The sequence below is a fragment of the Ictidomys tridecemlineatus genome, chromosome 11 (genome assembly GCF_052094955.1).
Source record: "Ictidomys tridecemlineatus isolate mIctTri1 chromosome 11, mIctTri1.hap1, whole genome shotgun sequence".
Lineage (NCBI taxonomy): Eukaryota > Metazoa > Chordata > Mammalia > Rodentia > Sciuridae > Ictidomys > Ictidomys tridecemlineatus.
In genome coordinates, this window is record NC_135487.1 from 11,728,195 (window position 1) to 11,750,220 (window position 22,026).

The 22,026-nt window shown below is 59.2% G+C and overlaps 1 protein-coding gene across 2 annotated transcripts in view; it reads left to right on the forward strand.

The window, feature by feature from the left end:
- Igsf21 (immunoglobin superfamily member 21) overlaps positions 1-22,026 on the forward strand; it is a 168,838-nt gene that overhangs the window by 143,108 nt on the left and 3,704 nt on the right. For both annotated transcript variants that reach the window (XM_078025426.1, XM_078025427.1), the window contains exons 5-6: positions 12,195-12,310; positions 14,527-15,001. In XM_078025426.1, coding sequence (XP_077881552.1) covers positions 12,195-12,310; positions 14,527-15,001 — 591 coding nt within the window. The remainder of the gene's footprint in view (positions 1-12,194; positions 12,311-14,526; positions 15,002-22,026) is intronic.

Genomic DNA, 22,026 nt, shown 5'->3' on the forward strand with positions numbered 1-22,026 from the left:
ACTTCCCATGTTTTCAAGGCTTATCCATATTGAAGTGTGGGATCCGGACTCCATTCCTTTTCACTGCCGAATAATATTCCACGGTGTGGATAGACCACGTGTGTTTACCATTCATCGATGGAAGGACATTGGGTTGTTTCCAACTTTTCATGATCACGACTAATGCTGCCGTAAACATTCATGTGGAAGTGGTTGAGCGAATGCCTAGTTCAGTTCTCCTGGCTACATACCTAGGGTAGAATTACTAGGTCAAGTGGCAAGTCTGCATTTAACCCTTTGAGGAATGAGTGACCGGTTTTCTACAGCGGCTGACCCATTTCACAGTCCCACTAGTGGCTTGGGAGGGTCCCAACTTCTCCACATCCTTGTCAACACTTATTATTGTCCGTCTTTTAAGTCATCGTTTTAGGTGTGAAGTGCTGGGTCTAGGTTTTCCTGGCGGCCAGGAACATAGAGCACCGTCCTTTCTTGTTGTCGTCTTGGAGAAATACCGATTTAGAGCCTTTGGTCATTTCCAGTCAGGTTACTTGTCTTTTTGACATTAAGTTCCAAGTCTTCCTCATCTAGAAGCAAGTCCCCATCAGGTATTTATTTGCGTATTTTCCTGTCATTCTGTGGCTCTCCGCTTGCTTGCTTGGTGGCGTCCCCTGAGGGACAAAGGCTTTAATTTCAGCGAAGTCTAGTTTGTCTCTTATCCTTGCTCTTCCAGTGTCCCAGCGGGGGGGCTTTGTCACACTCAGGCCTGCACTTTTCTTCTAGTAGTTTGTGCAGTTTCAGCTCTTACCCTCCCGGGTCTGGTGCGGTGGCTGAGTATGTGACCCCTGCCGTCGCGTCCTCTGGGCGTCCTTGTTGAAAGCCAGGGGACTGGAACAGAGGCCTCCTGTGGGCTGCGGCTCCTGCTGCCTGTCCGGGAGCCGACCCTCGGGCCCCTTCTGTTTGGGTTCCGCGGCTCCCCAGCTGTGGGACTTTGGGCCATGGGCCCGCAGGCAGCTCCCTTGTGACCAGTGTCTCCAAGTTTCCTACTGAAACAACGGACCTGGGGCTGACGAGGCTCCGGGGGAAGGGGAGTGGGGGACCCCGTGAGCCCCATCTGTGAGCCTGGGCAGACCTAGGGGCTCTGGAGAGACGGACCCCGAGTCTCCAACCTGGTTCTCTGGACCCCCGCCCTGGTGTTCCTGTTCAGAGAAAGAAAGTGGACTCCAGGCCCAGAAGTTGGGGCGTTTGACCCCCTCTCGACTCGTGAAGGAGAAAGTCCGCACCCCCAGGGGCGTGGGGGGGTCCGGGCCGGGAGCAGAGCCGTGCCCCTCGGAGGCTGCTCGTCCAGCAGCAGAGCAGGACAGAGGCACCACACCTCCTCTGCGTCTCTGAGGGACGCGAGTGGGAGAGGGGGGTGGTCGGCAGGAGCCCCTTCCAGAGGCTGCCCGGGCACCGACGGCCGGCAGGGCCCGCACCGCTGGGGTGTGTGACCGTCCAGGGGCAGGTTTGGTCGGTGGACGGAGCCTGCCCGGCTGAGGTCACTAGACCTCCGGGCAGAGTCAGAGCCACAGCCCCCGGCCCCCGGGACACCTGCCGCGCAGAAAATTACCAGCTGGTCCCCCGTCTGGAACCTAAGTGGATGAGCCCCTGCTGGACTCGTCTAATTACATTAACAGCCCCAGGCGACAGCAGTGGCCGCGGACTCCAGGGGGCCAACTGGCTGCCGTGCACAGGAGGCCCGGGCAGGTGGGGATCCAGATCAGAGCGACTCAGGCACCCGAGGGGGGCACCAAGAATGACAGGGCCTGGGGGCCAAGCCGCCGCCCAGGCAGGCCCGTGTCCACTTCTTCTCCTCTCCCTGTCCCCTTCCTACCGCTCTGGGTGAGGGACATGCAAGCCACCACGTCCTCCAAACTAGAAAAGGAGGAGTTTGGATAATCCCCGACTGGAAAATTCTCCCTCCATTAAATTAGGTGGGTCGTAAATAAGGAGCCGAGTTCCTGGGAGAGTTGGGGAATGGCGGAAGGTGGGGCTTGGGATTGAGACATAAATTTTCTACCGGGCCCTGCGACTAATGGTAATAAAAGCAGCTAATGTTTATTGAGCATTTACTACACACCAGGTAGAGTTCCGCTAGGCACCTGCTATATCATTTATAACAGCCCTCCGAGGCGGGTCCTGTTATCACTTTCCCCGTTTCACAAGTGTGTGAACCGACAAGTTACAGCTTCTGCAGGGCTCTTGCTCTCCGCCCCAGGACCCGGGTCTGCACCCAGAGCCCGTGGGCCCAACCGCTGCGCTCCACCGCCTCGAACTGGAACGTGGCCCTTGGCAGGTACTGGACTCCCTGGGCCTCGGGTTCCCTCTCTGCTCGGCAGGAGCCACGGTGGCATCTGCTGGGCTGCAGTGTGGCCTTCGGGAGGCTGGCCTCCTAACGAGGACAGGGCCGCTGTTAGGAGAGAGGCCTGGAGCCAGCCCGGGGCCTGGGCAGTTGTGCCGCAGCTGGACCGAGAGGCTTTCTAACCAGAAGCCCCGGGTGAGGGGGCCGATGGAGAGACGGGGACAGACGGGGAGATGTCGCAGGACGCGGTGCTGGGTGCAGAGGCTCTGCGGGAAGGCACCGGGGCAACCGCCCGATGTCACTCAGCTCACGGGGACTGTAGAGAATGGGCCACTGGGTGCAGAGGCCCAAGGACCCGTGGACCTCTGCCTGCAGCCAGGCTTCCGCGGGCCGGTTAGACGGGCAGCGGGGCCGAGGCGGGTGGCGGAACTGGGCTGTCAGAAGCCGCCCAGAGCCAGGCCCGCGGCCCAGGGGACGGAGGCCAGAGAGGCCAAGCTCCTCAAAGCGGCACGAGACGCGTCAGAGCCCGGGCCTGTCTTCCTGAGTGTCCGCAGGCCGCTGGGGGCCTGGAGGGAGGACGTCCACTCTGCTGCCGCCTGCCCGCCACGTCCCCCCCCCCAGCTGGTGGAGGTCACCGGCTGAGAGCCAGCTCAGAGAGGGGCCAGACAGATGGGCGTGAGGCTCCGAGGAGCACTTAGAAGCTAGCCGGGTCATCTCGCAAGGACAGTCCTTCCCAGCTCCAGCCCCCAAGCTCTGGCCGGCTGCCCGACTGCCTCCTGAGAAGCTTCCAGAACCCTCCCACCCGTCTCTGAACATGGCCCCGCCGAGGCAGGTGCCCTTGACCGCAGCCCCCTCTGCCCCAGCCCCAGCCCACAGCGTCCCTCAGTGGCCTCTCTCCTCCCCCACGAGACCCTAGGACCAGTGAGAGGACCAGGGGCCGCCAGGAGAGGTCGGCCGTGCCCAGCGCCCCCCAGCCGTGAGCGGGGTGAGGTGTGCGCTCAGGCCAGCACCAGCCCAGCCCAGACCCCGATGCAGGAGGCTCCGGGGAAGGGCCACCAGCTGTCCACGCGGGGAGCACTGGAGCTGCCATGTGGCCTCTGGATCAAGGGCCCCCCGACACAGGCCTCTACTTCACAGGACAGCGCCAAACGCCTGGGTGGCCGTGGGGGCGGTCAGTGCCAGTCGGCTCACGGGGAAAACGAGGGTCTCTACTGGACGCCACTCTCCCTCCCCGGGGACCAGGCCTGGCTCTGAGGCCCGTCCTGGGTGTGACCTGGGAAGCCCTTGGTTGGAGCCAGAGGCGGACACTCTGGTGAAGCAGCACCTACATCTGTCCTCATCTCGTCCCTGGGGCCACACGCTGGGGGTCCCCTCCCTTCTCCAGGGAGCTGAGGTCTGGCTGGGGGTCCTCGGCTCGCTCACCCCTCACTCCTGCTAATCCTCTGAGTGAACCGACGTTTGCGAGCTTCTCTCTGCCGTGGGCCGGCTCTGGGGAAAGGACTGAGGGAGGCCCGCTCTCCCAAGGGGGCCTCAGGAGATGGGGTGCGTTTCAATACAGGACGAATGGTGAAGGCTGTGAGTGCCAGATGTTGTTTCAGGCACTTTAAATATGTTAATGCATTGAATTTCATAAGCTTTAAAATACTTTTACTATTCTTGTTTGAATCGATGAGGAAACCAAGGTCCAGAGAGGTTAAATAACTTGCCCAAGGTCACACAGCGAGTAAGTGGCAGAGCTTCTTTTTAAACCCAGATCACCTGGCTCCAGAGCCTGTCTACAGCCTCATGGAGAATGGCCCACCACAGCCTCCTGAGCAGGAGGAAGAGACCTGAATTGTCCAGGCAGGGCTGCGACCCAGGCTCCTCGCCTCCCTGGACCCTCGGTGTCTGGCTCCCCTCTGGCCCCGGCGTCCATCACCTCCCGCCTCCGACCCTGCTGGAGCAGCCGGCGGAGCGTCATTAGACCTCAACAAGTGTCAGGTCAGCGCCATGCCTCATCCTCTGCTCCCTGGGAGCTAGATTTAGTGGCTCCAGCAGAAGGCAGACTTCCCCTCCCTGGGACAGCCCCTCAATTACCAGTGATAGGTGGCTGTGGGGACGCGGCGCCTCCAGCCCAGTGATTTAGGGAGCAGCGGGAGCCGAGGCTACAGGTGTCCCCAGAGCTGTACGCGGCTGGAGAGCAGCCGAGTCCAGGGCGACCCCCAAGGGACGCAGCCCGTAGACACTCCTGGGGACAGGGAGCACCCACTGCCCCTGCAGAGGGGAACCTGTGCCCAGGATCACACCCGGGTCGCCCCGGCCTGGGACCCAGCAGCGGGTTCCTGCCTCGGTTTCCCCGTCCAGGTGGCTGAGGCCCCAGCACCCAGGGCAGGGGCAAGGCCACCAGGAGGGGCCGGCGCTGGATCTCTGAGGCCCCCACCCCCCTCAGCCCCAGCCACGAGGCTCAGTAGAGCAGGGAGAGGCGAGCTCTCTGCAGAACTGGGCCACGGTGCCGCGCGGTCACCGTAGAGCTCGGTTTGGACCTTTTCATGGCGAAAAGTCCAGGAGGGGAAAACACCGGCCCCTTCCCACCACCCGCCCTTCACAGTTCCCCCCTGGACACTGCTTTCTGAGCAGCAGCAACACAGATGATTTACTTGCCCTCTGACTCGGGAAATCAATCCTAAAACGCTGATTGGGCAGGAAAGGTGGCTGTGGTGCCCCCGGGGATCCCGCTGGCAGACAGGCTCTGTCTGGGCCAGGGCGTGGGGGGCAGAGTGACCACGGCCCAGGTGCCATGGGAGGCTGGGGTGGCCTTGCACTGTGATCCAGGGCTGGGGAGTGAGCGGACCCTTAGGCATTTCTGCGGCACCCCTGTTTAAATGAGGAGTTGTGGGGGGTCACTAGAAATCGGCCTCAAAAGCCCCAACAGAACTTCAGCTCTGGACGCCTCTGTCCCCAGACACACACACACACACACACACACACACACACACACACACACACCAGCAAATAAAAACACAGCATCAAGTAAAATTTAGGTGTGCTCACTAAGGGCCAAGCACAGCCGCCGTGGGTGGTCAGCGGGGGTCTCCCTTGTGATGGCCAGGCTGACTCGCTGCCACCCCACGGCCCCCATGGAGAGAGTGTCAGGGTGATATCCATGGAAAAGACCAGAATCCCAAACCCCACCAGGACGGGTTCCACTGAGTGTGTGTCACTTCCACAGCGTGAAGCTGAAACACTGTAACCGGGACCATCTAAGTGGACACTGTACTTCATTCCCCACGGACCCCACACTGACATCTCTTGTCATCACTGGCCCTTGGGAGCGGCCCAGAAAGCCAAGCCACTGCCTAAAGGACACTTGGCGTCCAAGCGAAGGGCCGTGACCTTGGCAGATAAGGCTAGAGTTAGCCCTGTTCTAAGCCTAGAACGCCAAAGCCCTGGCCGAGGAGGGACACGGTTCGGTGGAGGGACAGGGGTAGTCCTTGGCGGGGGTGGGGGGCTGCAGACGGAAGGTGTGGCCGAGACCTCTCCCCCCTGTCCTCTGGCCGAGCAGCTGGGAGCTGCTGCCACAGGGTAGGTGCGGCCACCGGGCCTCCCCAAGCTTCCCCAGGCTTCCAGAAGCTTCTCTCATAAAGCTGCAAACACGGCACCGGGAGAAACTGCTCATGTGTGTAATGTGCACCTCTGGGGCTTATTGAAAACATCCCCCAAATTGGCCAGCCCCGCTGCTACTTAAAAAGAATTCATGTCACACCCCATAGATTTCATCTCTGCAGAAACGGAACCTAGCGCAGGACTTAAGCACATTCACTCTGAGTTCACATAAACTACGATGGCGTGGAAGAGGAGACACGGTCACCCACGCACAGGCCACCTCCAGGCAGCAGAACGCCCCGGGCCCCGCCCCTCTCCGCCCCGCCCTGCCCGGGACAGGCACCCACAGGAGCAGCAGGGGGGGTCCACCCAGGACTGGCAGCTGAGGAGACCAATCAGAAAACTTGGAACTCCGGCAAGCAGCCAATCAAGACGGGCATAGAAAGTTGGCCCGGGCGGGCTTTGGAAACTGGGGGTCCTTTGACCCCATCGGTGCCTGGAGCCCCGGAGGCTCCGGGCGCTGACTCTGCCCTGTTGTGGGGCCTGGAGAAGCAGAGGCTGAGCTTTCCCAATTCCCTTGAGCCCCTTGTGCTTACTGAGCACCTACTAGAGTCCAAGCCCGTGGTTCACATAGCAACACCGGGCGCGTTTCCTGTCCCCCGGAATTCAGAGAGGAGCCAAACGGCGCCGCGCAGGTCAGGGCAGAGGCTCCTCCAGACTTGCTCTGGGATCGCCTGGCGAGCGAGTCACACCCAGATGGCGAGATCTGGAAGGGGGCTCCAGAATCTGCAGATCCGCCCAGGTTCCAGGAGATGCCGACGCTGCTGGTCCTGGGAACGTGCTCTAAAGGAATAGTCTAGAAAATAGCGCCAGCGTGCCAATCCAGCCTGCACAAAACCTGCGGCCAGGCCTCCGCTCCACCCTTTTAAGTGCTTGGGGTTTCACTTCCCCGCCAGCAGTGACCTGCAGTAACCTGCGCGCCCGCCCCGCGGGTCGCCGCCTGCACGCAGCTCCCCCCCCCAGCACCCCGCGCTCCCCCAGCAGCCAGCCAGAGGCTCCGGTTGGGGCTGTTAATTTTCTCTCCTGCCACAGCGAACGCACAACAGCTGGCAGGGGAGGGCGAGGCAGGGGAGCGGGCGCTGCCAGCGCTCCCCTGCGGGCGGGAGGCGGGTGGGTGGAAGTGCCCACCCGCAGCCCCCGGAGACCACTCCGAAAAGCCCCCGTGGGGAGGATCCCCGGGCAGTGGCACGGACACGCGGGCCAGACTAGACCCGAGACGTCCCCGCCCCTCCCCGCCCCTCCTTTCAGCAAGGCCAAGTTCAAGTTTGAGATGGGGACGCTGGGCTCAGCAGCTGCCGCATAAAAGGGCCCATTGCAGCCCGTGCAAGCGCAGACGCTGCGTTTATGTCTCTCGTCACCGATGGCGGCTCCATTTGGGAACTTTTTGTCGTTTTTTTTCCCCCTTGATGGCTGTTACTACTCAGCTCAATATTTAATTTTCCCATAAAACACAGAGTTGCTCTTTCCTCCCTCCCCCGTCTGCTCGCGGGAGATCCTCCAGTTTGGGGGTCCGGCCTCGGCTGGAAGAGGGGACTTGGGTGGGCAGGGACTGGAGGGGGGGGACACCCGGGCCCCTCCCCCGACTCATCCCTCCTTTCCAGCATTGTTCATTGAGCAAGTCCTTGTCGCCAGGCCCCTGGGATGTGACAGACACTAAGGAGACTTCCTCTTCTCAAGGTGCTAACCTTCTCTTGGGCGGAGTCAGAGAAAGTCAGTCAGGGTCTGTACTAATTATCCACTACGGGGCACCCTAGGAAGGAAAGGGGAGCCTAGCCCAGACCAGGGGTGACACGGAGCTGCGCAGATGCAGGGAGATAAAAAGACAAAGGAAAAGCCCTCCGTGCGTTTGCAGCGTGGTGATGGGGGGGGGGTCCCTTCAGGAGATGGCTGGAGATGGGGGCAGGGTCCCCTCACTGCAGGGTCTTTGGGGTTCCCCCTCAGCAAGCTGCACCCTTGTCTGTGCTCAGAGAAAGGAGGGTAACAAAGGAGAATGGAAACGAAATTACTGTGTGGGCGGCCTGTGCTTTGAGGTTGGTTTGGAAATAGAGAGATTAGCCCACGGGGAACACTATGTAGAGGGGACAGATGTGGACCCGGGACAGAATGACAAACTGCAATGAGTAAGACAGGCACAGGATGCTCCAGACACCCAGGAGAAAGGGCCTGGCCCTGCCTCGTCCTGGAGGGCTGCCTGGAGGAGGAGACTGGTGAGGTGGGGTAAGCCACAGAGGACCAGCATGTGTGGGGCAGAGGACGGCCTGGTGGGGTCAGGGTGGCTGCAGTGCAGCAGGCTTCCTGCAGAGGGCGCTCTCTTGAGGGGCATCTGGAAGGAGCAGAGAGACCCGTGGAGTCGATGGAGGAGGAAAAAAAGCAGGAGTGAGACCCAGAAAGAAAGAAGTGAAAATAGGAACACGGAGGGACATTCACACTCGCGGACACTTACATTAAGAGGGTAGTTTTCTCTTTCTGTCTTGACGGGCAGCCGGAAGGAGGGGCAGGCAGTCCATAGAGCGGCCGAGCTGCGGGGAGAGAATGGATTTTTTGCAAGTAATATAATTTTGAGCTTGTCTGCCTCCCCATCCTTCCCCAAAATCTAATTGATGACCTCCCCGTGATAAATGGCACTCAAGCAGGGACATGGAGTGGCACCTGAGGGGCAGGGGAGATTGTCCCTTCCTGGAGACACAGCCACTCCTAGGAGGGACGGAAGTGCCCCTGTGCATCCCTGTCCACCGCGGGAGGGTGTGGGCAGCTGGGAGGTAGGACAGGCTGTGCACTCTGCTGGTTCCGCCCTCTGGCCTCACAGGAGGGCTTTGTCCACATTTTTATTTGCTTCTGCCCCTGGAAGCCCAAGGTTGGCAGCTGTGTCTGGTTGAATCCATTTTATAGACAGGAAGATTGATGTCCAGAGAGGAGACCGATCTGCCCCCAGACCCATGGGGCTGGCAGCAGAGACGGGGAGCTGGTGCCCTGGGGGCTTCGGGTGGGGGGCATCTTGGCTGGGAGGAGAACTGGACTGTGGTGGTCACAGTTAGACTCAGGGCAGATGTCCCTGTCCAAGAATCTCTCAGATCAGGTTTGTGTTCCCGAGTCGCAAAGGCCACAGGCTGATTCACAGAGCAAAGGAGACCCGTCATCTGCAGGGAGAGTTGCGATGACCGCACGGGCGATACCTCAGAGCTCTTTTCATAAAACCAGTCACTGGACCGTTACTGCATGTGTCCACATTGGTGCCGCGTCTCAGATAACTTCCTGCCTCCCTCGGTGGCCGAGGATCAGGGGCCACGGAGGCTAACAGGGACCCGCAGCTGTGTCACACAGGAAGCCGCTTCCCCTAGCCTGATGCTGGTCAGAATTAATCAAGGAAACTTCTAGAAGCACTGGGTCCACTTAAATCAAAGTGAGAAATAAACTGAAAGGATTCCAGGTTTTGGAGGGGGGGGGACTCGGGGTGGGGGGGTTATGGTGGTGTCTTTAGCCCAAGATGCAGCACTCAGTCCCGGGAAGGGACAGAGAAGAGGAAGGGGAGGAGAGAGACGCGTGGGGCCAGCATCCTGGGCCAGCCGGGGACTCCCAGGCACGGACCGTTCTCTGCCGGCCTGCACTCGGAGCCCTCTACCAAGTGACAGGAAGCAAGATGCAGAGTGACATTTTCCCAGGACACGGTGCCCGAGGAGACGTTGATGGGAGAGTGGGGGGACCGGGGCTGTCTGTAGTGACAGCGGCAACTCGGCTGCCTCGCGGTCCACACCACGGAACCCGTTATTGTCTTATGAGCTTGATTAACTGTACGTATTGCTAACACCTGCTCAGAAACATAACGAGGGACAGGAACACAGCTCCCAATCAGGCCTGTGTGGGTGGTGTGCGTGCCTCGGGTGCAGAGCTCCACTATCTATGTATGTGTGTGTGCACACGCGCATGGGTGTCCTGCGGGGACCCTGGCCACGATTCGGAGCCTGGGTGCCAGTCGAGGCTCTGTCATTGACTTTGGTGTGACCGCAGGCAGACGGACAGGTGCCTGTCTGTGCTCAGCTCACTCACCTGCTCAACAGGAAGCCCAGGTCAGAGTCGCCCCCACAGAAATGCAAATCATAGGCTTAACTCTGAATTTTCTAATAGGCACCTTAGGAAAAGCAGAACTGAAAAGTGAAGTTGATTTTAACGATATATTTATTAAGCCCAATATATGGAAAACCGTATCACGCCAACAGGCCATTCGTATAGAAATACCAGTGGCATCTCATACGCTTTTTTTAAAAAGTTAAGTCAGTCTTCAAAACTTGGTGTGCCTTTTATATCCCAGCCCATGTGATCTGGACAGTCCCCATTCCAAATGCTCCTGGCACGCATGGCCACTGTGTAGGTGCAGGCACCTTCTGGTCTGCTCTCTAACCTCCGGATGCCCCCAAGGGGAGGCCAGCCTTTATTTCTGGTCCTTAGCAAGTAGCCCCAGATAAAGAATGTTAATAACGAACTCTGTGCATAGTGCGGCTGATCTATGTTTGGGGGAAACATTCCACAGGTCCTACTCTGTCGAATCCTTGTAAGTGCCCTGTAAGTCCATTCTGCAGATAAGGAAGCTAAGGTTCAGAGAGGTGAAGTGAATTCCCCAAAGCCACCCAGCCAGTAAGTGGTACAGCTGGTCTCTGAATCTTGGGAGTCTGATCCAGACCAACCAAGCCACCTACTAAGCGCATCTGGGGAGGTTGAGGTGTGTCTGGGAAGTGACGGTCCCTGGTGGTCCCAGGCCCCCGCTGAAGGCTGAGCTGGCGCAGCTGCAGGGGAGAAGCTGGGCCCCAGGTTCAGATCCTGGACCCGCGTCCCGCTGGCTGCCAGAACCCGGCCGGGCCCTCTCACCTCCTCAGCCTCCCCATCTGTAAATCGGGATCCACAAACCCGCCTCCCAGACCCACGTGGTGCCTCCAAGCCTTCACCCTCAGGAAGAGCCCGGTGTCCCCCTGCTCCCCCTGGTGACGGTCACCCGCGGCTAGTTCTTCCTGAGGGATCCCAGTCAGGTGGCAGCGTCTGCAGCTGGTGGGTGGCTGAAGAATTCCGGTGCTCCTTCCCTTCTTGGCGGTCCTGCCCCACTCGCCATCTGTTCCTTAATTACCATCCTCCTGCCTTGTTCTCGGGCTTCCTGTCGGTTCCCTCCTCCTGCCCACAGCGAGCGGAGCGGCGGCCGCAGGAATGAATGAACAGCAGCCGGTACCTGGCTTCCCTTCAGGAGGCCTTCAAATAGAGCGGCCTGCAGTCTGCCGCCCCTGCCGCTGCTCCACGCCGCCTCTGGGTGCCCACACTGAGCTCCCGGCACCGTGCCCAGCACCTAGTAGGTGGCAGGAGGCATTTGCTGAATTTAATTAAACTTCACTGGATGGACAAGCCCCTGCAGCGCTCACTCTTGCGTCTGCACGTGGCCCAAGGCTGGGAAGCAAGAGCTTCCGGCCTTTCCCAAGATTCTGGCTCCCGTCCTGCCCAGGGCCAGGAGGAGGCGGTATCACAGGGAATCCCTGTCACGTGGGGGACCCTCTCGTACCCAGCAGCTCGCGCTCCAGGCTGCCTGCCTGCCACGATGCCACCTCATGGACCCGAGGCGGAGGCCCCGGCTTTGGTGACGGGCCAAGGACGTGGGGTGGTCGGGACCCGGCTGGGATTTGCACCAGGAGGGCCTGAGGCAGCGGGTGCCCGTCACAAACCCCGCAGCGCCCAGGCCCAGGCTTTGCCAGAGGAGAGCAGGGGGTGAGTTGGTGGGAGGCTGCGGTCACGGTGACCAAGTTCAAGAAAGCAAGGGAGGGAAGCTCCCCGCTCCAGAGGCGCCAGTCACCTGCCTCTGCCCACCACTGCCCCAGGGGGTCCTTAACAGCTGGGAAAGGCACAGCCAGCTCCACGGTGGGGCCTGACTGCCCACACTTGAGCTGGCCCCTGTGGCCTGCAGTGCCCTGGTCCTGCTGTCCTCAGCCCCCTGCTGCCTCCTCAGATCGCAGCACAGGGTGGCTTCTCCAGCAGAGCTCCAGGGTCCCCTTTCCACACTGTGACCCCCTGGGGACCTGACGCACTTACGGTGGTGGCCTCTGGATTCCTGGTGTCTTGGCTGCCGGCCTGGGTCTGTGCTCCCAGACAGGGACCCCGAGCTCCCCTGGTGGGTGCCCTTGGAGGCCGGGGACACTGCCTCCCCAGCCCCAGCCCGGGACCCCCGCCAGCCCCCAGCGAGCCCCCCTCTGTCTCCTTGTGGCAGCTCCTCCCACCTCCATTGAAGTGGTGGCCGCTGACACTCCTGCCCCCTTCAGCCGCTACCAGGCTCAGAACTTCACGCTGGTCTGCATCGTGTCCGGGGGGAAGCCAGCGCCCACGGTGAGTGCCCCTGCGGCCCGGCCCTCCTCACCTGCTGACCACCTGCAGATGTCACCTCTGTGCCCACCCAGGGTGTGGCCTGGGTCCCCTCCCTCACCCCACCCACCCGGGCACCGAGCCTCTCTGGCTGCCCAGGCGGAGACCCCCACTCCTCCTGGGCTGGAATCCAGAATGTCCTGGCAAGAGAGGTCCTGGGCCCAGGTCCAGCACACCCTGCTGCAGGACGGAGACAAGTGAGCGGGGTGGAGGGGCGGAAGGGCTTGCCCAAGTCCCCCAGACGTGCTGACAGAGCTGGGACTCAGGTCCCTGCCTTGAGCTTCAAGTCCAGGGCTCTTCCCAGGACCCCACGTGGCTCACATAAGGGAGGGAGAAAAGATGGAAGAGAAGGAGGAGAGGAGAGGGAGATGGAAGGGAGGGAGGGGGGAGATGGAAGGGAGGGAGGGGGAGGGGGGAGGGACGGGGAGGGAGGAGGGAGGGAGGGGGAGGGAGGAGGAGGGAGGGGATCCGAAAGGGGAGCTCCTCATATAGTAAGAGTAGCCGCTCCCCATCAGACCCACGCCAGCCTCACGAAGAGCCCCTGGTCCAGCTCACGGCACCTTGAGACCCCTGGCAGGAGCAGGGTGGCCTTACCTGCCCACCACGGAGCTGCCGCCCAGCCTCCTGGTCCCCCGGAGGAGCCTGAGCAGGGAGCAGCCCTCCACCTCTGCTTCCCGGCTGACCCTGACCTTGCCTTGCAGGGCTCAGAAGCTCCAGAGGGCAAGTCGCCCTCCTGGACCCCCGGAGCCCCTCTGTGGCACCTCAGGGGTCACAGGAGGGAAACCGAGCCACTGCTGCCGAGGACCCTCCCGTTCTGACATTTTTAATACTTTGGCTCTTGGCCCTAGAAGCTCCATACATGGCGAGGGTTTAGCGAGAGGAGGGGAAGGGTCCCTGGTGGCTGAAGTGACTCTCAGGCGTGGTCCAGTGCTGGGACCTGGGGACCTGGCCCAGCCCCACCCAGGACATGAGGCCAGGTAGGCCTCAGGACAGGTAGTAAGGCCAGGTAGCTCAGGACAGGGTAGTAAGTGTGTGCAGAAGCCCAGGCCAGGACAGGGAGCAGGTGCAGAGGCGAGGGGGACGGGGACATGGGCCAGGGCCCGGGGCAAGCTGTAGTCTCCAGCAAACAGCGGAAGAAAAGGCGGCTTTAAAGCCACCAGAGGTGGAAAGCAGGATGTGTCCCCAAATGTTCCCCTGACCCCCTACAGAGGTCCACTCTCCCTAAAATCAGAGAAGTTGGTCTTTTCCACCCAAAGAGAAATTCTTTCCCAGAGGGAACAGAGGAAGGCTTCTCACAGACCCCCCACCTGGCCGGCTGCCAGGGAAGGGCGTCTCGCTCTCTGGCTCTCTCTGTGTCTCTGTCTGTGTCTCTTCCTGTCTCTGTCTGTCTGTCTCTCCCTCCCTCTCGCTCCTCACCTCTTCCCATTCCAGGCATCTTACCTTTGCCTGGGACGTCAGAACTTGAAAGAAATTCTTTGATATAAATTACAAACGTGCTTTTGAAGCACTTTTCAAATAATAATAAAAAAAAAAAGCAAAGGGGGGCGGGGAGAGCCCTAAAGCAGGCTATTCCGTGCCTCCGAGGCTCTTCTCCGCAGACTCCCCGCATCCCCCCCCACCCTCCCCACCTGTGTCCCAGAAAACGGCTCCCTGCCTCCTCTCCCCCCGCCTCCTATCGATTTATTTATCTGATTTATTAAAAAATGCATCCAATCCCCGCAGGCCTCTGGGCGCATGTACCAAAATAAAAAGACGGCAAATTAAATTAAATGCGGCCTCTCCAAACTCGAATTCCCCATCCGCAGAGGAAGGAGAGGCCGGCCTCCCTCATCCAGAGCCCCCCCCCCTCCAAAGCCCATTTCCCTATGGAGATTGATTTGAATTCCACCAGCCCCACGGTGCAGACATTCCTCCTTACGGACGAGGAAACTGACACCCGGGGCCTCCCCAGCTGACCCAGAGCTCTGTCCCCAGGGCCGGAGCACAGGGCCACTGTGCCATCTGGCTCATGTTCTTGGGGGTGCCCGAGGGAAGGGCCTGGGAGGCCCATCTGGAGGAGCACCCAGAGGAGCAGGCGCTGGGAGACCCGGCAGCGCGGCAGGTTCATCTGAGAGCCCCCCACCCCCTCAGGTCAAGGTCGTTCACAGGAATCCTCCCTGCTCTCCTCCTGGCAATCTCAGGTCTACTTCAAACGGGACGGAGAGCTCATCGCCGCGGTGCCCCTCACCGAGCCGCCGTCTGTCAGCTCTGGGCCCCTCCAGGACAGCAGACCCTTCCGCGGCCTCCTGCACCGTGACTTGGACGAAACCAAGATGCAGAAGTCACTCTCCCTCCTGGACGCGGAGACCCGGGGTGGCCGTCCTTACACGGAGCGCCCCTCCCGCGGCCTGACCCCAGATCCCAGCCTCCTCCTCCAGCCGACCACCGAGAACATCCCAGAGACAGTCGTGAGCCGCGAGTTCCCGCGCTGGGTGCACGGCAACGAGCCCGTGTACTTCCTGCACCACAGCCGCAGCCCGGGCAGCGACGGCACCGTGGAGGTGCGCGCCCTGCTCACCTGGACGCTCAACCCGCAGATCGACAACGAGGCCCTCTTCAGCTGCGAGGTCAAGCACCCGGCGCTGTCCATGCCCATGCAGGCAGAGGTCACGCTGGGTAAGGCTGGTCAGGACCCTGCCACAGACCCCCTGCAGAGCTGGGTGGTGGGGCCTCGGGAAGAGTGTCCCTGGGCGGCCTGAAGGTGGAGGGGGGGGAGGAGGGTGGGAGAGGGTCAGCCCCAAGATAGAGCCAGGTCTGGAGGAGGCTTGACGACTGGACTGGAGGAAATGGGAGGTTCCCGGAGGCTGGGGCGTTTGCTGGGGTGAGGCAGGACCGTCCGAGGTCATCGAGCTGGCTGGATAGGGTCAGGGTCACAAGAGGCCAGGAAGGTCACAGCAAGGTCGGTGAAGGTGTCTAGATTGCAGTCCGGAGCACGGGAGGTGACAGGAGGTTTTCTGGATCAAACAAGAGGCCAGTGGGCTCAGGGGACAGTGTGAGCGAGGCTGTGGGCTTGCTGACTGAGGTCGGGCCTCCTGGAGGTCACAGGAAGCCTCTCGGCTGGATTGGGGACACACAGGACCGGGGAAGGTGTGACTTCTGCTTGCACTTTTAAGGGCAAGGAAAGCCCCGCCTCTGTGGCTGTGGACCAGGCAAGTCCTGACTGGAAACTGGACGTCCAGGGCCACTTCAGCCCTGGGACCCAGGCCTGTGAGAGCCTCCCCCTCCTCCAGAGCCCAACTTGGCACCTCCCCCAGCGGCTCTCAGGAACAGACGGCTCCTCCTGTGCTCCTGTCCCGGCTGAGTCAGAGCAGGGCACCAGGGGACATGTGGGACTTCCCCACCAGAAATGCCTGCCTCCGACGGCCAGGGTTTGTGTGGACTGGGAGGGCGGGGGCAGGGGTGGACACATGACCTACGCAGGCCCTTTCTGCTTATGTCCCTTGAACCTGATCTACAGCACACAGCAGCTCTTCCCTGAGCCCAAGATACCTGGGTTGTCACCAGAGTGGCCTGTAGCAGTCAGGGACCAGCCCAGGCCCCCCATGACAAGGACAGAAAGCAGTGATCGAGATGGTGGGGCTGCACAGCCTGTGTTTTTTCTGTTTCTCGCTGGCCCACCGACACCTCCTCAACATCAGCCACTGAGGGAGAGGATTCATGTACCTTGTCACTTCCTGTGTGCCAGGACATTTGCAGGGACCACCCCCTTCGGTTCTCGCAAGCCCGAGTTTGCCACACGTTCCCATTTTACAGATGAGCAAAACCGGGGCTTGGGTTGGGCTCCAGGACCCGGGTCACTTACTCGTATCAGCAGAGCTGGGATACTGAACCTGGTCTGTTGCTTTCCTCACCCCACAATGCCAGCCACTGATGTCACCAGCCCTGGGCCACGTGCCCTGGGCCGGCTGTGAGGCTGGTTCCCTGAGGGCCCTTTAAAATGGCCTTTTGGTTTCCACAGGCCACCTGCCCATACAGAAAACTGTAAGGGTAACACCTCCACCTCCAAAACACCTTTACTGAACACCTACTGTGTGCAGGACGGTCGCTTTTCTTGTGCTAACTCACTGGCTGCTCTTGGGAAGCCAGCGAGGCTGACAGTGTGAGCATCCACGTCACAGGCCGGAGACCAAGGGAGGGGAGGGTCAAAGGCAGACAGTGTCTGCCCTGAGCTCTCCCTCTGCCTCCTGCGGCGTCCATGTGACACAGGCCCCACCTCCTGGGGACCATGGACTCTGGTACTCCACAGAGGCATCTCAGGGGCTCTGCAGGGCCAGCTCTGTGCTTGGGGCTGGGGTCTTTTCAACCCAGAGCCTGCCCAGCCCCTCCCACTGGCCGGCCCTCCCCCCTCTGGCCCCTCCCTCTTTCCCACAATCCCTCTGGCCCAGGCAGGGGGTGGGCAGCCATCATCTGGCCACCTGTCCTTCAGAGCCACCCCTGCCTGGGTTGCGGGCACTTCCTGAGAGCTGGCTCCCTGGCCCCACCCACCAAGAAAGAGAAAGAGCAGACAAGACTCAGCAGGTGGGGGGAGCGCTCAGTGTCCCCCCAGGCCACAGCGGGCACCTGCCTGCCCTGCCCCACGTGCTCCCTTACCTGGCGCCATCCCTGTGGGCACCGCACCCAGCACAGAGTGAGGGGAAGAAAGGCCATTCACAGGCAGTGGACAGAAGCTGCCACATCTGTGCACCTGGGGAAGTGGCAACTGGGGGCACAGCAGAGCCACCGGGCAAAGGGGCTCACTTGGGGGAGTGGATAAAGATGGCCCTGGGTGGCTTCCCCAGTCCCAGGCCTCTGAGCCTCAGGGTCCCGACTGTCCAACCGGGAGCAGGATGGGAACTGCAGGACCAGGCTGCAAGAGCTCCCTGGCCAGGTACCCTTGTCACCGAGCTGTGGCCCTGTTGTCACTCCCGCCTCATAGGTGAGGGGCCCGGGCTTAGAGTGACTATCCCTACATCAGCCAGCCAAGGTGTCAGCCTCCGGAGCCCACCTTCTCCACCACTGTGCACCCCACCCACCTAGCGGCCCTGAGGATGTTCAGGGCCAGTGGGCGGGAGCAGCGGCCTGCGGGGAGCTGGGGGTGAGTGAGCTCACCTTGCACCACCAGGCACTCGCACTCTGGGCGAGACAGTGCGGTGGAGGAGATGACCTGGGAGCACAGAAGCCAAGCATCTGGCAAGGACTTTGAAGGTCAGTCCACTAAAGGCCTGGGCTGGTCTCCTGCCGTGGACCTCCCTCTTGCCGTTCCCTCCCCGCCAGGCTGGTTGCCCACAGTTCAGATGCCACCCGCTCCAGAAAGCCTCCTCCAGGCCTTCCAGCTGGAAGGGCCCCTCTGCACCCTTGTCCTGCTGGCGTGGCCGCTGCCAAGTGACCTGGATCACTGTGCCTGATGGTGCCTGGAACCCATCTTGGTGGATGGCATCACATTCTTCCCAGAGATCAAGCCAGAGGCCTCGGGACCACCCGCACGCCCACTCTTCGCGTATCCCACGTCCAAAGTCATCCAGCCCTGGCCTGTCCACCCCACAACATATCCCAGCCCCGCCCCTTCCCCCAGCCCCAACCCTGCTCCCAGCCCCGCCTATTCTCCCAGCCCCGCCCCATCCCTGATCCCCGGCCTCGCCCACCCCAAGCCCCACCCCTTCTCTCAGCCCCATCTCTTCTCCCAGCCCCACCCCTGATCCCACCCCGCCCACTCCAAGCCCCACTCCTTCTCAGCCCCATGTCTTCTCCCAGCCCCGCCCCTTCTCCTGCCCCGCCCCTGATCCCCGGCCCCGCCCACCCCAAGCCCCACCCCTTCTCAGCCCCCTCTCTTCTCCCAGCCCCGCCCCTGCTCCCAGCCCCGCCCACCCCAAGCCCCACCCTCTCAGCCCCATCTCTTCTCCCAGCTCCACCCCTGCTCCCAGCCCCGCCCCTGATCCCCGGCCCCGCCCACCCCAAGCCCCCACCCCTTCTCCCAGCCCCCGCCCCTGCTGCCCACCCTGCTGCGGCCACCCTAAGCACACTCAGTTCACACCTGGAGTCACAATCACCTCCACATCGGCTTTCTGCCTCCACTTTGGCTCCACCCCATTCTGCACCCCGCCTTAAAACACGATCAGATCCTGACTCACATGTCCACCTGCCCCGCCTCCAATGAAGACCAAGACTGATAGAGCAGAATCGAGCCCCGAAGTAGGCCGCGAGGGAGAGTCAATTGATCTTTGACAAGACCCTGGGACAGAGGAGTCTCTTCTTTAACGAATGGCCCTGGAGCTCCCGAACGCGCAGAGGGAAAGTCGGGCCTGCACTCCCGCCTCCCCCCACCCCACAACGAGTTAATCTGAAATGAATGATGGACCCAAGTGCGAAGCCGGCATCACGAAGCTTCTGGAACAGAACTGGAAAACGTCTTCACGACAGTGGGGTAGCAGGAACCCCCAGAGCAGTCACAAAAACACCCCGAAAAATGGAAGATCGGTTGGTTGGACGGAATCAAAATTCAGATCTGCTTACAAGAAGAGCTCTTTAAGAAGATCACCAGGCAAACTACAGAATGAGGGAAAAAACTCAGTTCACACCCGACAAAGCATTCAGACCCAGGAGACATGGAGAACTGCTGCGTAACCACGAGACAGCACACTTTTTAAGTAAAAATTTGCAGATGGCCAATAAATATACAAAAAGTTGTGTGCATGATGCGTCAGGGAAATGAAGATTAAAACTTCAATGAGAAGCCAGGCGCCGTGGCACAGGCCTGTAATCCCAGAGGCTCGGGAGGCTGAGACAGGAGGATAGCAAGTTCAAAGCCCAGCCCCAGCAACAGCAAGGCGCTAAATAACTCAGTGAGGCCCTGTCTTTAAATAAAACACAAAATAGGGCTGGGGGTGGGGCTCAGGGGCTGAGTGCCCCGAGTTCAATCCCTGGTACAAAAAAAAAAAACCACAAAACTTGCAGTGAGAGTATTTTACAACCATTAGTCTGGCTAAAAAAATTCTTTTTAATCATTTTATTTTATTTTATTTTGGAGTGCTGAGGATGGAACCCAGACCCTTGTGCTTACTAGGTAAGCACTGTGTCCCCTAGCCACATGCCCAGCCAAACTGGCTAAATTTTAAAAACTGACAATACCAAGTGTTGACAAGGAGAAAGAACCACAAGAACCCTCCTGCATTGCTGGGACTATCCAATAATACTACCCCCTAGGAAAACCAGAGTTTCTTTCAAAGACAGAAAGCCCTCCACACCTCGAGCAACAGTTCTGCTCTGAAGAATTGATCCCAGAGAAATGAAAAATATGTCCCCAGAGATTTGGACCTGAATGTTCACTGCAGATTTATTTGTGCTCCAACAATAACAATAACAAAAAAAAAACCCAATAATTCAAATGCCCTTGGTTAGCAAGACAGATAAACAAATTTTCATCATTTCAAATGAATGAGCTTCAGAACCAACCGCGATGGCGTTTAACATCATGTCAAGCAAAAGAAATTAGATGATGAAAAGTGCTCGCTGTGCGAATTCACATCTGTGAAGTTCTAGAACAGGGAAACACACCTCTGTGGAGAGAAACGGAACAGCAGTTACCCCTGGAGAGTGGAGTTGGACAGGAAGAAGCATACGGGAGCCTCTGGAGAGACGGGAACATTCTGGAGTTTGCTCAGGACGATGGTTACACCCATTCCCCGTATCAAAGTTTATCCGATTGTGCACTTCAGTCAGAACAGAGCCCTTCCTGACAGGTAGATTCCTATCACAACTTAGAAATGTCTGAAGAAGGAGAGGAGACCCAGTCCACCTGGCCGCCATTACCTCCAACCCGAATCCCAGCTCCAAGGTGCTTTTCTATAACTCTTCCTTCAATCCACCTGCTCCAGCCCCAAGGCCTCCTATTCTTGCCTGAATGAGCCACACTCAAACCCACCTCTGAGACTGTGCTTTTGTTTTATTTTATTTTGGAGTGCTGAGGATGGAACCCAGACCCTTGTGCTCACTAGGCAAGCACTGTGTCCCCTAGCCACACGCCCAGCCAAACTGGCTAAATTTTAAAAACTGACAATACCAAGTGTTGACAAGGAGGCAGAACAATCACAACCCTCCTCCATTTCTGGGACTATCAGATACTACTACCCCCTAGGAAAACCCAGAGTTTCTTTCAAAGACAGAAATCCCTCCACGCCACGAGCAACAGTTCTGCTCTGAGCCTCTGGCTTTCCTTCCTTCCTGGAATAATCTTACCCCAGACGCTCTCAATTCCTCCCTCTGAGCCTCCACTGTCCCTAACAGCCTCTTCCTCCCAGCCCTTCCACCCCCCATGCTGACTTTGTCTTCTGGAGTGACACTCATCTCAGAGTGTAGTCTGTATTTCTTTCTTGTCCAAACCCCCTACTGAGATTTGAGTTGCGAATGGGCAGGTCTTTAATTTGCCATGTTCATATGGTGCAGGGCTCAGAAAAAAACCAACATATTACTGAAACACTAGTTGAATAATTAGTTGGCTAATACTTCTCTGGGTTGTTGTGAAGATTAAGTAAGGCAGTACATACAGAGTGTGTAGCCTAGTGACAGATGGAAGACGTATTCAGTGAATATAAACTGCCATTGTTATTAATCACTGCATCCCCAACATTGCCCTGCGTAGTAACTCATGCAAATTAGGTGTACAATAAACAATTAGATGGATGGAGCAGATGAATGAATGGGTGGTGAGCAGATTGCTAGATTTGTGGTAGACAATTGGGTGGATGTGTAGGTTGATGGATGGATGGATGGATGGATGGATGGATAGGTGGGTGGGTAGGTGGGTGGATGGATGGATTGGATAGGTGGATAAATGAGTAGGTTTGTGGATGGATGGATGGATGGATAGGTGGGTGGGTAGGTGGGTGGATGGATGGATTGGATAGGTGGATAAATGAGTAGGTTTGTGGATGGATGGATGGAAGAGTGGATGGATAGATGGGTGGGTGAGTGGATGATGGAGGGATGGTGGATTGGATAGGAGGTTAAATAGGTAGGTTTATTGATGGGTGGTGAATGGATAGATGGATTGGACTGGATAGATGGGCAGGTTTGTGGATGGATGGATGGATGGACAGGTGGGTGGGTGGGTGGATAGATGGATTGCATAGGTGGATAGATGGGCAGGTTTGTGGATGGATGGATGGATGGACAGGTGGGTGGGTGGGTGGGTGGATAGATGGATTGCATAGGTGGATAGATGGGCAGGTTTGTGGATGGATGGTGGATAGTGGGTGGGTGGGTGGGTGGATAGATGGATGGAGGGGTGGGTGGGTGAGTTGCTATCTTAATGAACACCCCAAATTCCTGGGAAGCCTAGAAGAGCCTTCCTGTGGACGTCATAGTGCTGCATCAGGGTGCTGGGGGAGAGGAGGGTGCCCATCTGATCAGGGCTGTGCATTTCCCTGAGGTGGAGTCGCTTCTTTACACCTCGCACTGTGCCCCTGTCTCCCTCCCCACTTCATTTGGGAGCATTTCTTAAGCCGGTGTGGCCTATGCTCCCCACTCAGGGGTGGGGGACAGGCAGAACTACTTACCCAGGTCCTGCAGCCAGAGGAGAGGGGAGGCCTGGATCCGGGGTCTCTGGGCTCTGCTCTTCCTGCGTGTCCAGGGTCTGAGAGAGTAAACCTCAGGAGACGGAGGCCTTG